The sequence below is a fragment of the Haliotis rufescens genome, unplaced genomic scaffold, assembly GCF_023055435.1.
Source record: "Haliotis rufescens isolate VD_foot unplaced genomic scaffold, xgHalRufe1.0.p SCAF_78, whole genome shotgun sequence".
In the NCBI taxonomy this organism is placed as follows: Eukaryota; Metazoa; Mollusca; class Gastropoda; order Lepetellida; family Haliotidae; genus Haliotis; species Haliotis rufescens.
In genome coordinates, this window is record NW_025964370.1 from 779,339 (window position 1) to 794,131 (window position 14,793).

General features: G+C 49.1%; 1 protein-coding gene across 1 annotated transcript in view; it reads right to left on the minus strand.

Moving 5' to 3' along the window:
- Nucleotides 1-14,793, minus strand: part of LOC124123134 — a 60,177-nt gene that overhangs the window by 13,205 nt on the left and 32,179 nt on the right. The window contains exons 9-17 of the mRNA XM_048388747.1: nucleotides 9,654-10,464; nucleotides 8,324-8,523; nucleotides 6,901-6,971; nucleotides 5,867-5,948; nucleotides 5,545-5,670; nucleotides 3,263-3,427; nucleotides 2,862-2,954; nucleotides 1,298-1,416; nucleotides 1,112-1,182 (exon numbers count right to left, since the gene is read on the minus strand). Coding sequence (XP_048244704.1) covers nucleotides 1,112-1,182; nucleotides 1,298-1,416; nucleotides 2,862-2,954; nucleotides 3,263-3,427; nucleotides 5,545-5,670; nucleotides 5,867-5,948; nucleotides 6,901-6,971; nucleotides 8,324-8,523; nucleotides 9,654-10,464 — 1,738 coding nt within the window. The remainder of the gene's footprint in view (nucleotides 1-1,111; nucleotides 1,183-1,297; nucleotides 1,417-2,861; nucleotides 2,955-3,262; nucleotides 3,428-5,544; nucleotides 5,671-5,866; nucleotides 5,949-6,900; nucleotides 6,972-8,323; nucleotides 8,524-9,653; nucleotides 10,465-14,793) is intronic.

Below are 14,793 nucleotides of genomic sequence, written 5' to 3' on the forward strand. Positions count from 1 at the left end.
AACACACATCATGTACAGGTCACACAAACACACATCATGTACGGGTCACACAAACACACACAGGTCATGTACAGGTCACACTAACACACATCATGTACAGGTCACACTAACACACACATGTACAGGTCACACAAACACACATCATGTACGGGTGACACAAACACACACATGTACAGGTCACACAAACACACACATGTACAGGTCACACAAACACACATGTACAGGTCACACTAACACACATCATGTACAGGTCACACAAACACACACATGTACAGGTCACACAAACACACATCATGTACGGGTCACACTAACACACACATGTACAGGTCACACAAACACACATCATGTACAGGTCACACAAACACACATCATGTACGGGTCACACAAACACACACATGTACAGGTCACACAAACACACACAGGTCATGTACAGGTCACACTAACACACACATGTACAGGTCACACAAACACACATCATGTACAGGTCACACAAACACACACAGGTCATGTACAGGTCACACTAACACACACATGTACAGGTCACACAAACACACATCATGTACAGGTCACACTAACACACACATGTACAGGTCACACAAACACACATCATGTACAGGTCACACAAACACGCAAGTCATGTACGGGTCACACAAACACACACATCATGTACAGGTCACACAAACACACACGTCATGTACAGGTCACACAAACACACACAGGTCATGTACAGGTCACATAAACACACACATGTACAGGTCACACAAACACACATCATGTACAGGTCACACAAACACACACATCATGTATGGTCACACAAACACACATCATGTACAGGTCACACAAACACACACAGGTCATGTACAGGTCACATAAACACACACATGTACAGGTCACACAAACACACAAGTCATGTACAGGTCACACAAACACACAAGTCATGTACAGGTCACACAAACACACACATCATCTACGTAAAGTCAGTTACAGATTCCTCAGCTCATGAATGTCAAGGTTTGGCACAGTGAAACCGTTCATGGGACAGTCATGTGACAGTCATGTGACAGACGTGTGACAGACGGGACAGTCATGTGACAGTCATGTGACAGCTCACCTGAGACTGGTCCTAAGCACCGTAGAATGCACTTGGGGTTGTCGGAGAGGTTGTTGAGATTCCAGCTGTGCCTACAAACAAGATGACATGGACACCCTTAATCATTCACCATCACTTACCATCATCGAAGTGGAAGAATGTGACAAAAGGTCAACTATTAGTGTTACCCGACATGTCTGAACCTACCTAGCGTAAGGGCTGTCCTTCTTGCTGGGGAAGCCGGACCCCTGGGTGCTGGTACTGACATGGCCGCACTGCACCGCCACGTGATTGCTGCGGCCCTCCACCAGCCTCCAGTACTCACACTGCAACATTGTACTCCATCAGTACTCACACTGCAACATTGTACTCCATCAGTACTCACACTGCAACATTGTACTACATCAGTACTCACACTGCAACATTGTACTCCATTAGTACTCACACTGCAACATTGTATTCCATCAGTACTCACACTGCAACATTGTACTCCATCAGTACTCACACTGCAACATTGTACTCCATCAGTACTCACACTGCAACATTGTACTCCATCAGTACTCACACTGCAACATTGTACTCCATCAGTACTCACACTGCAACACTGTACTCCATCAGTACTCACACTGCAACATTGTACTCCATCAGTACTCACACTGCAACATTGAACTACATCAGTACTCACACTGCAACATTGTACTCCATCAGTTCTCACACTGCAACATTGTACTCCATCAGTACTCACACTGCAACATTGTACTCCATCAGTACTCACACTGCAACATTGTACTACATCAGTACTCACACTGCAACATTGTACTGCATAAGTACTCACACTGCAACATTGTACTCCATCAGTACTCACACTGCAACATTGTACTGCATCAGTACTCACACTGCAACATTGTACTGCATCAGTACTCACACTGCAACATTGTACTACATCAGTACTCACACTGCAACATTGTACTACATCAGGTAGGGTAGGATATGGGGTAGGGGTAGGTGTGGGTGGGGGATGGAATGGGTGGGGGTAGGAGGGGATGGGGGTAGGAGGGGGTAGGGTAGGGATAGGTGTTGGTGGGTGTAGGAGGGGGTAGGGGTAGGAGTTTGTGGGGGTAGGAGGAGGTGGGGGTGGGGGTAGGAGGGGGTAGGGTAGGGATAGGTGTTGGTGGGTGTAGGAGGGGTAGGGGTAGGAGTTTGTGGGGGTAGGAGGAGGTGGGGGTGGGGGTAGGAGGGGGTAGGAGGGGGTAGGAGGGGATGGGGGTAGGAGGAGGTGGGGGTAGGAGGAGGTGGGGGTGGGAGGGGGTGGGGGTGGGGGTAGGAGGGGGTAGGAGGGGGTAGGAGGGGATGGGGGTAGGAGTTTGTGGGGGTAGGAGGAGGTGGGGGTGGGGGTAGGAGGGGGTAGGAGGGGGTAGGAGGGGATGGGGGTAGGAGTTGGTGGGGGTAGGAGGGGATGGGGGTAGGAGTTTGTGGGGGTAGGAGGAGGTGGGGGTAGGAGTTTGTGGGGGTAGGAGGAGGTGGGGGTGGGGGTAGGAGGGGGTAGGAGGGGGTAGGAGGGGATGGGGGTAGGAGGAGGTGGGGGTGGGAGGGGGTGGGGGTGGGGGTAGGAGGGGGTAGGAGGGGGTAGGAGGGGATGGGGGTAGGAGTTTGTGGGGGTAGGAGGAGGTGGGGGTGGGGGTAGGAGGGGGTAGGAGGGGATGGGGGTAGGAGGAGGTGGGGTAGGGATAGGTGTTGGGGAACACAATGAAAGTATCTGACAATATCTCACCTCAACTTGTTCTGGAGTTGGTTCGTCCTTAAACCACATGGAGCGGACATTCCTTGCAACCCTGTTGAAAGTGCTCAGTGGGTTGGATTTGCCCTTAAAACAGTGAAAGTTAAACATCAGGCATTGTTGTAGAACCATGCTACATATACTGTTCAGTCAGGACTTCAGGTAATAGCAGACAAACACACTTTAGGGTGACTTGGTCTAATTGGATGACTTCCTGATGATACAGGTACAAGAAGTGCAAGCGCGGGGAATAGTCCTACGCATAGTCTAATTACATAACTGGTTACATAATTGTGATGCGCTAACACTGATGCACTATGAGCGATAAATGAGTATTACAACAGTCATTCTCACGCCCAGTGTCATGGCCCAACCACAGCCTGGCAACGTCTCACCTTGACGATGGCCTCCTCATCTTCCCCTTTCCCTGATTTCTCCTTCCTCTGCCTCTCCGACATGACGGACTGCTCTAGGCAGGTCTTCTCGTCCATGGACAGCGTGTCATAGGGCAGCAGGTACTTGCAGTACACGTCGTACAGACGCATCCCTCGGTCCTGGGCCTGGGGGACAATATTACATGAGTGAGTGAGTGAGTGAGTGAGTGAGTGTCATAGGGCAGCAGGTACTTGCAGTACACGTCGTACAGACGCATGCCTCGGTCCTGGGCCTGGGGGCCAATATTACATGAGTGAGTGAGTGAGTGAGTGAGTGTCATAGGGCAGCAGGTACTTGCAGTACACGTCGTACAGACGCATGCCTCGGTCCTGGGCCTGGGGGCCAATATTACATGAGTGAGTGAGTGAGTGAGTGAGTGAGTGAGTGAGTGAGTTAGTGAGTGAGTGAGTGTCATAGGGCAGCAGGTACTGGCAGTACACGTCGTACAGACGCATGCCTCGGTCCTGGGCCTGGGGGCCAATATTACATGAGTGAGTGAGTGAGTGAGTGAGTGTCATAGGGCAGCAGGTACTTGCAGTACACGTCGTACAGACGCATCCCTCGGTCCTGGGCCTGGGGGCCAATATTACATGAGTGAGTGAGTGAGTGAGTGAGTGAGTGAGTGTCATAGGGCAGCAGGTACTGGCAGTACACGTCGTACAGACGCATCCCTCGGTCCTGGGCCTGGGGGCCAATATTACATGAGTGAGTGAGTGAGTGAGTGTCATAGGGCAGCAGGTACTGGCAGTACACGTCGTACAGACGCATGCCTCGGTCCTGGGCCTGGGGGCCAATATTACATGAGTGAGTGAGTGAGTGAGTGAGTGTCATAGGGCAGCAGGTACTTGCAGTACACGTCGTACAGACGCATCCCTCGGTCCTGGGCCTGGGGGCCAATATTACATGAGTGAGTGAGTGAGTGAGTGAGTGAGTGAGTGAGTGAGTGAGTGTCATAGGGCAGCAGGTACTTGCAGTACACGTCGTACAGACGCATCCCTCGGTCCTGGGCCTGGGGGCCAATATTACATGAGTGAGTGAGTGAGTGAGTGAGTGAGTGTCATAGGGCAGCAGGTACTTGCAGTACACGTCGTACAGACGCATCCCTCGGTCCTGGGCCTGGGGGCCAATATTACATGAGTGAGTGAGTGAGTGAGTGAGTGAGTGAGTGAGTGAGTGAGTGAGTGAGTGTCATAGGGCAGCAGGTACTGGCAGTACACGTCGTACAGACGCATCCCTCGGTCCTGGGCCTGGGGGCCAATATTACATGAGTGAGTGAGTGAGTGAGTGAGTGAGTGAGTGAGTGAGTGAGTGAGTGAGTGAGTGTCATAGGGCAGCAGGTACTGGCAGTACACGTCGTACAGGCACATGCCACGATCCTGGGCCTGGGGGCCAATATTACATGAGTGAGTGAGTGAGTGAGCGAGCGAGTTGAGTGAGTGAGTGAATGAGTGAGTGAGTTGAGTGAGTGAATGAGTGAGTGAGTTGAGTGACTGACTGAGTGAGTGAGTGAGTTGAGTGAGTTGAGTGAGTTGAGTGAGTAGGTGGGTGGTTAGGTGGGTGGTTGGTTGAGTGAGTGGTTGAGTGAGTGAGTGAGTTGAATGAGTTGAGTGAGTGAGTGAGAGGGTTTACGCCGCTTTGAACAGTATTTCAGTTATATCACAGCGTGGCAGCTTAATGTGGGGAGAAAGCCAAAAGTGATGCAGGTCTCAGACGTTAACCACTTTGGTGAAACCACCGAGCACGGGTATGGTGCTGACAAAACTAGAAACAAAATCAGGGCAAACCAGGATGCGAACCCACATGCCAAAAGGACGGAACTCTGCACAGCGGCTGCTGGTGCCTGAGACAACTGGGTCACTTGAGCCTACATGTATATGTCTAGATTCCTTGAAAATACACATGGAGAAATCTTTATCTAAAGCACTTGTCCAACATGATCAATCTGTTCCTAGCAAATGGTTCAATTAGTTTAGGAACTTACTTATCCAAACCAAAAAATATATACTGAACAAAAAAAGACCAGGGAAATTCTTATGAAACTGTGTGCTCAGTCTTCACTACTAAAAACACATCCCCAAAATACTCATGATCCCTAATACTCATTTTCCTGTTCATTATATTTTTCTTTTCCATGCTATCACAGTAACCTGCAAACAGCTGATAGCCCAGCAGATAGCCCAGCAGATAGCCCAGCTGATAGTGAAGCAGATAGCCCAGGAGATAGCCCAGATGCTCGACTCACCAGTTTGGGGATCTTCATGGCATCCGCGATCTTCACCCACTTCTTCTTGTCCACCACGTTCTGCATCCCCCCAAACTCCATGATTGTCCGCGACAACTTGTACAGATCTACCTCCACTCCACCGATCTGCAACATCAGCAACCTCTCGTCACCACTTGGCCAGGACAAGCTTACCCTTTAAGCGAGCACCTGCTGTCATCATTGATTTTTCAGTGATCCTTTCATGTACTTTTCACAGCTATTTTGCCCTTTACGCCAAATGAGAACCGTTTGGGGGATTATCTAGACTGGTTATTCTCCTGCATTGACAATTTATACCTACCTGGGGAGACGGCTCCAGATCGGCCCCTATGGCGCCCAGGTGCTTGTTGGCTGAGGCTGTGAACTGGATGTTAGGACCCCACCTGAGACAAAGATATTAATCCAGAGCAAGACATACAGGAGATGACTCTCAGTTGATGAGAATGCCACAACACACATTCATCCAGGACAACACACATTCATCCAGGACAACACACATTGATCCAGATCAACACACATTCATCCAGAACAACACACATTCACCCAGGACAACACACATTCATCCAGAACAACACACATTCACCCAGGACAACACACATGGATCCAGAACAACACACATTCATCCAGGACAACACACATTCATCCACAACAACACACATTCATCCAGGACAACACACATTCATCCAGATCAACACACATTCATCCAGGACAACACACATTCATCCAGGACAACACACATTCATCCAGGACAACACACATTCATCCAGAACAACACACATACATCCAGGACAACACACATTCATCCAGATCAACACACATTCATCCAGGACAACACACATTCATCCAGAACAACACACATTCATCCAGGACAACACACATTCACCCAGGACAACACACATGGATCCAGGACAACACACATTCATCCAGGACAACACACATTCATCCAGGACAACACACATTCATCCAGAACAACACACATTGATCCAGGACAACACACATTCATCCAGAACAACACACATTCATCCAGGACAACACACATTCATCCAGATCAACACACATTCATCCAGGACAACACACATTCATCCAGATCAACACACATTTCATCCAGGACAACACACATTCATCCAGATCAACACACATTCATCCAGAACAACACACATTCATCCAGGACAACACACATTCATCCAGAACAACACACATTCATCCAGGACAGAAGATGACAACACACATTCATCCAGGACAACACACATTCATCCAGAACAACACACATTCATCCAGGACAGAAGATGACAACACACATTCATCCAGGACAGAAGATGAATAGTACTAACTCACCTCTTGTACAGCTTGTGTACCAGCTGGACTTGGGCTGTGAATCTCATGTCCTCGTTGATCTTACTCTCACACTGTAACACGCAACATGGATGCTACGTAACAGATGGTCTAACACCCTGCTACAGGAAGATGGTCCAACACCCTGATGCAGGAGGATGGTCTAACATCCTGTTCCAGCAAGATGGTCTAACACCTAAGGATGGTCTATCCTGCTAAAGGAGGACAGTCTGACAGTCCCTGCTACAGGAGGATGGTCTAACAGACCCTGCTACAGTAAGATGCTCTAACAGACCTTGCTAGAGGAGGATGGTCTAACACGCTGCTACAGGAGGATGGTCTAACATGATACAGGAGGAAGGTCTTACTCTGCTACAGGAGGATGGTCTAACACACTGCTACAGGAGGATGGTCTAACACATTGATGCAGGAGGATGGTCTATCCTGCTAAAGGAGGACGGTCTGACACCCTGCTACAGGAGGATGGTCTAACATCCTGCTCCAGGAGGATGGTCTAACATCCTGCTCCAGGAGGATGGTCTAACATCCTGCTCCAGGAGGATGGTCTAACAATCTGCTGCAGGAGGATGGTCTAACACTCTGCTGCAGGAGGATGGTCTAACACCCTGCCACAGGAGGATGGTCTAACAATCTGATACAGGAGGAAGGTCTAACACCCGGGTACAGGAGGAAGGTCTAACACCCTGCTACAGGAGGATGGTCTAACACCCTGTTACAGGAGGATGTTCTAACACCCTGCTACAGGAGGATGGTCTAACACACTGCTACAGGAGGATGGTCTAACACATTGATGCAGGAGGATGGTCTATCCTGCTAAAGGACGACGGTCTGACACCCTGCTACAGGAGGATGGTCTAATATCCTGCTACAGGAGGATGGTCTAACATCCTGCTCCAGGAGGATGGTCTAACATCCTGCTCCAGGAGGATGGTCTAACAATCTGCTACAGGAGGATGGTCTAACACTCTGCTGCAGGAGGATGGTCTAACACCCTGCCACAGGAGGATGGTCTAACAATCTGATACAGGAGGAAGGTCTAACACCCGGGTACAGGAGGAAGGTCTAACACCCTGCTACAGGAGGATGGTCTAACACCCTGTTACAGGAGGATGTTCTAACACCCTGCTACAGGAGGATGGTCTAACACCCTGCTACAGGAGGATGGTCTAACACCCTGCTACAGGAGGATGGTCTAACACTCTGCTACAGGAGGATGGTCTAACAATCTGCTACAGGAGGATGGTCTAACACACTGCTACAGGAGGATGGTCTAACACTGCTACAGGAGGATGGTCTAACACTGCTACAGGAGGATGGTCTAACACTGCTACAGGAGGATGGTCTAACACACTGCTACAGGAGGATGGTCTAACACACTGTTACAGGAGGATGGTCTAACACTTACCTTCCAGCTGGAAGGGGGGATGATCTGACACATGCCAAATGGCTCAGCCTGCTCCCGGATACTCTCAATGTACTGGATGGGATCGCGGAACTCCTCCTCCGAAGGGCGGAACGTCGGGACCTCCATCAGACTGGACAGGTCAGCCTTCAGGGCGGAGTCCGAACGACTCTGCTTCTCAGGACTGCCAAGTTTCTTTGAACCTGGAATAAAGATGGCATGACTCTTTCAAACCTGATATTTCTTTATCAGTGACTTAAAGGTTGCGAGTGAGACGACCTCCTCTTCTCAACATTGTACAAATACGTCCCCACTCCCTGCAACCCCTTTGTTGCCCGCTCACCCCTTTGGGTTTCCTCCATTGACCACCCACCCCTGTCCCCTGTCCCTCCCTCCACCTACAGACTGCCCACCTGTGTGTCCCCTCCATCTACCTGTCCCCTCCCCACCTCCTCCCTCCACCTACTGACTGCCCACCTGTGTGTCCCCTCCATCTACCTGTCCCCTCCATCTACCTGTCCCCTCCCCACCTCCTCCCTCCACCTACTGAGTGCCCACCTGTGTGTCCCCTCCATCTACCTGTCCCCTCCATCTACCTGTCCCCTCCCCACCTCCACCTACTGACTGCCCACCTGTGTGTTCCCTCCATCTACCTGTCCCTTCCATCTACCTGTCCCCTCCATCTACCTGTCCCCTCCATCTACCTGTCCCCTCCCCACCTCCTCCCTCCACCTACTGACTGCCCACCTGTGTGTCCCCTCCATCTACCTGTCCCCTCCATCTACCTGTCCCCTCCCCACCTCCACCTACTGACTGCCCACCTGTGTGTTCCCTCCATCTACCTGTCCCCTCCATCTACCTGTCCCCTCCCCACCTCCTCCCTCCACCTACTGACTGCCCACCTGTGTGTTCCCTCCATCTACCTGTCCCCTCCCCACCTCCTCCCTCCACCTACTGACTGCCCACCTGTGTGTTCCCTCCATCTACCTGTCCCCTCCATCTACCTGTCCCCTCCATCTACCTGTCCCCTCCCCACCTCCTCCCTCCACCTACTGACTGCCCACCTGTGTGTTCCCTCCATCTACCTGTCCCCTCCATCTACCTGTCCCCTCCATCTACCTGTCCCCTCCATCTACCTGTCCCCTCCATCTACCTGTCCCCTCCCCACCTCCTCCCTCCACCTACTGACTGCCCACCTGTGTGTTGCCTCCATCTACCTGTCCCCTCCCCACCTCCTCCCTCCATCTTCTGACTGCTCACCTGTGTGTTCCCTCCATCTACCTGTCCCCCCGTCCCCCCCCCCTCATCCTCCCTCCACTCACTGACTGCTCACCTGTGGGTTTCCTCCCCCTCTTCGCTGCCTCCCCCTGCCCATCCTCCTGTTTGAGCCTCCTTCTCTTCTCAATAATCTTGGACAGCATCATCTGGTCCCCCTTGGTCTTCCGCAACTTCTTCACAGCTGACAGTCGTTTGCTTGCCACAATCTTGGCGGGAGACGACACCACCTTCTGGATGGAGCTCCGCGTCCTCATACCAACCACCTTCTTCTTCCTGCCCGAACTCTTCTCCTTCCTCTCCTTCACGCTCTGCGGCCTGGGACTTGACGACACCTTCCCGAAAGATACTTCATCATCATCATCGTCATCATCACTGTACATTTGAAAGTCCTCTTCCTCTCGAACGAATCGTGGCATATCTGTCACGCCACCTCCTCCCACGGGACGAGGAGCAAAGTTCCTCTTCCTCCCCACTGGTCGACTGGGACGGGGAAGCGTTATCGTCACTTCTTCTTCCTCCATCTCCATCACCCTTCTCCTCTTCTTCTTCGCTTTCATAGCTTTAGTGAGTTCCTTCAGCCTCACGCTACTGCGGCGAACCATCCTCTTCTTGCGAGGGTGTTCCTCCATCCTCCCACTCTTCTTCCGTGCGCCCTCATCCACTCGTCCGCCTTTCTTTGTGTCGTGAGATCTCATTTTCAACTTGCCTTTCAACAAAGCTGTTTTCTTCATTGCTCTCTCTCTAAATTTCTGCTCAACCAATTCTTTCTTTCTCTTTAGCCTCTCTTTGAAACTTCTGGAGGTGTGAGCAGATGACTTTCTGTGGAGGGAGACTGGGTCCACAGGCTTGAAGGAATTGTGGGAGGACTGGCAACACAAAGCAACCGTACGATCAATCCACATGAGTCATAACAAGAGGCAGATCTACCAGCAGGGTGTTATCAATGCTCCACTTACTTTAGTTGTTTTAGAAAATTGATTACCAATAGATAGATGATTTACAATACAAATATTGGATGATGGTAGAATGTGGTTCTACATTATATTACTTCTGACCTTCACATGGCAGCAACCATGGCAAATCTTGTAATAATGGTAATATGAACATTGTGATAACTCAAACAAATCTACAAACAACTATTGAACATACTTTGTCTTAACATAAATAATAACAAATAAAGAACAAAACACAAGAAAAAACACTGACTGCAAAAACAACATCAGCCCAGTGGGGTTTGACCTGACTGTGAGCACATGCATGGAATCAAACAGTCAAACATAGAAACACAAACACCCAGCACTTCTTGAGTCATCAGGACTTTGTCTTGATCAATAAACATGCTAACTTCAAGGTCCTTACAGGACATATGTGGGTACAGTAAAGTAAGGAAATGGTGAAGTGTCCTTTTCTGTAAGATTTAATGATTCCTTTAATTATAGGAACTTAACATTTCTTGTCAAGAATTTGGTACAATGAATATTGTAGATGCAACGGTTTTTTTCTGCATCCATTCTATACATGTGTGCATACTGGACGCACATGTTAGCGTTGTGTAAAACCCTGCTTCCTTGTTCATGGGGACACATGTTTGATTTGTGTAAAACCCTACTTCCTAGTTCATGGGGACACATGTTTGCGTTGTGTAAAACCCTACTTCCTACTTCATGGGGACACATGTTTGATTTGTGTAAAACCCTACTTCCTTGTTCATGGGGACACATGTTTGCGTTGTGTAAAACCCTACTTCCTAGTTCATGGGGACACATGTTTGCGTTGTGTAAAACCCTACTTCCTTGTTCATGGGGACACATGTTTTCACTATGATATGACACAAAGCCATGCACCAACGCGAACAATGTTGAAGAAACAGATAAACAAATATTGACAATTATAGTCTGTTGATGGCCGAGTGTGAGATTATTCAGCAATATCACAGCAGCCTGTAGTCAGCAAAATTATATATAAATCACAGCAATATCAAGGATATATCACAACAGCCTGTGGTCAGCAATTTGAGAGATATATCACAATTATATATACAACAGATACATCATGTCATTCAATGGTGGAAAATACAAAACAATGAACTTAGACTTCAGATTTTCTCATTAAAACCTTTTTCTCGATATCCTTGAAAAGGAAAGCTGCTGTCGTTGAGTAAAATGACACAATGACAAAATATACAAACCAGTACAACAAACAGTGAAAGATCATGCCCCAAATACAATCCAATGTTCCTTAAAGGGCAAGTAAACTCAACATGGCAACTGTGCAGATTCTAATACTTTAGGGCACACTTAATCACAAATGCTTGACCAAAATTATTTTGAAATAGGGAAATGGCACAAAGTGGGGAAAAAACACACGCAAATCTTCCCCCAAACAAAACAATCTGCCACTGAGGGGATTCCCCTCACTGCAGGTTCCCGGTGTTTGCTCATCTGTTTGATTGCCGTGGGAAAGGAGTGAGGCAGCAGGGGGTCTATTGGGGTGTTCCTACTTGTCCAGCACCTAGTGTTATATGTACAAGTTCACCCGAGCCCGGTGATTGTGAGGCAGCAGGGGGTTTATTGGGGTGTTCCTACTTGTCCAGCACCTAGTGTTATATGTACAAGTTCACCCGAGCCCGGTGATTGTGAGGCAGCAGGGGGTTTATTGGGGTGTTCCTACTTGTCCAGCACCTAGTGTTATATGTACAAGTTCACCCGAGCCCGGTGATTGTGAGGCAGCAGGGGGTTTATTGGGGTGTTCCTACTTGTCCAGCACCTAGTGTTATATGTACAAGTTCACCCGAGCCCGGTGATTGTGAGGCAGCAGGGGGTTTATTGGGGTGTTCCTACTTGTCCAGCACCTAGTGTTATATGTACAAGTTCACCCGAGCCCGGTGATTGTGAGGCAGCAGGGGGTTTATTGGGGTGTTCCTACTTGTCCAGCACCTAGTGTTATATGTACAAGTTCACCCGAGCCCGGTGATTGTGAGGCAGCAGGGGGTTTATTGGGGTGTTCCTACTTGTCCAGCACCTAGTGTTATATGTACAAGTTCACCCGAGCCCGGTGATTGTGAGGCAGCAGGGGGTTTATTGGGGTGTTCCTACTTGTCCAGCACCTAGTGTTATATGTACAAGTTCACCCGAGCCCGGTGATTGTGAGGCAGCAGGGGGTTTATTGGGGTGTTCCTACTTGTCCAGCACCTAGTGTTATATGTACAAGTTCACCCGAGCCCGGTGATTGTGAGGCAGCAGGGAGTTTATTGGGGTGTTCCTACTTGTCCAGCACCTAGTGTTATATGTACAAGTTCACCCGAGCCCGGTGATTGTGAGGCAGCAGGGGGTTTATTGGGGTGTTCCTACTTGTCCAGCACCTAGTGTTATATGTACAAGTTCACCCGAGCCCGGTGATTGTGAGGCAGCAGGGGGTTTATTGGGGTGTTCCTACTTGTCCAGCACCTAGTGTTATATGTACAAGTTCACCCGAGCCCGGTGATTGTGAGGCAGCAGGGAGTTTATTGGGGTGTTCCTACTTGTCCAGCACCTAGTGTTATATGTACAAGTTCACCCGAGCCCGGTGATTGTGAGGCAGCAGGGGGTTTATTGGGGTGTTCCTACTTGTCCAGCACCTAGTGTTATATGTACAAGTTCACCCGAGCCCGGTGATTGTGAGGCAGCAGGGGGTTTATTGGGGTGTTCCTACTTGTCCAGCACCTAGTGTTATATGTACAAGTTCACCCGAGCCCGGTGATTGTGAGGCAGCAGGGGGTTTATTGGGGTGTTCCTACTTGTCCAGCACCTAGTGTTATATGTACAAGTTCACCCGAGCCCGGTGATTGTGAGGCAGCAGGGGGTTTATTGGGGTGTTCCTACTTGTCCAGCACCTAGTGTTATATGTACAAGTTCACCCGAGCCCGGTGATTGTGAGGCAGCAGGGGGTTTATTGGGGTGTTCCTACTTGTGCAGCACCTAGTGTTATATGTACAAGTTCACCCGAGCCCGGTGATTGTGAGTCAGTAGGGGATTAAGGGAGGCATCACATCTGACACAACAAATAATGTTCACATACACTATAGTGAGGGAAAACATTTAAAACATAAGTGAACATATGAATCACTTCGTATGATTTAGGCTTTAAAAGGAATTAGAGGCAAGAAACAGTCTTCCACTGGTTTATTTACAGTCTATTCCCAATTTGTACCAGCTCAGGATTAAGAGTGGACATCAAACTTCCATTCACTGGACATGTTCCCAAAGAGGATGCCCAACCACCATCAACCAAAGAAGACTTTGTCAGGAAGCACAACACATGTCACTGAGCAGGAAGCACAACACATGTCACTGAGCAGGAAGCACAACACATGTCACTGAGCAGGAAGCGCAATAACATGTCACTGAGCAGGAAGCGCAATAACATGTCACTGAGCAGGAAGCGCAATAACATGTCACTGAGCAGGAAGCACAATAACATGTCACTGAGCAGGAAGCACAATACATGTCACTGAGCAGGAAGCACAATAATGTGTCACTGAGCAGGAAGCACAACACATGTCATTGAGCAGGAAGCACAATAACATGTCACTGAGCAGGAAGCACAATAACATGTCACTGAGCAGGAAGCACAATAACATGTCACTGAGCAGGAAGCACAATAACGTGTCACTGAGCAGGAAGCAGAATAACATGTCACTGAGCAGGAAGCACAATAACATGTCACTGAGCAGGAAAGCACAACAAATGTCACTGAGCAGGAAGCACAACACATGTCACTGAGCAGGAAGCACAATAACATGTCACTGAGCAGGAAGCACAATAACATGTCACTGAGCAGGAAGCACAATAACATGTCACTGAGCAGGAAGCACAACACATGTCACTGAGCAGGAAGCACAATAACATGTCACTGAGCAGGAAGCACAATAACATGTCACTGAGCAGGAAGCACAATAACGTGTCACTGAGCAGGAAGCACAATAACATGTCACTGAGCAGGAAGCACAATAACATGTCACTGAGCAGGAAGCACAATAACGTGTCACTGAGCAGGAAGCACAATAACATGTCACTGAGCAGGAAGCACAATAACATGTCACTGAGCAGGAAGCACAATAACATGTCACTGAGCAGGAAGCACAATAACATGTCACTGAGCAGGAAGCACAATAACATGTCACTGAGCAGGAAGCAGAATAACGTGTCACTGAGCAG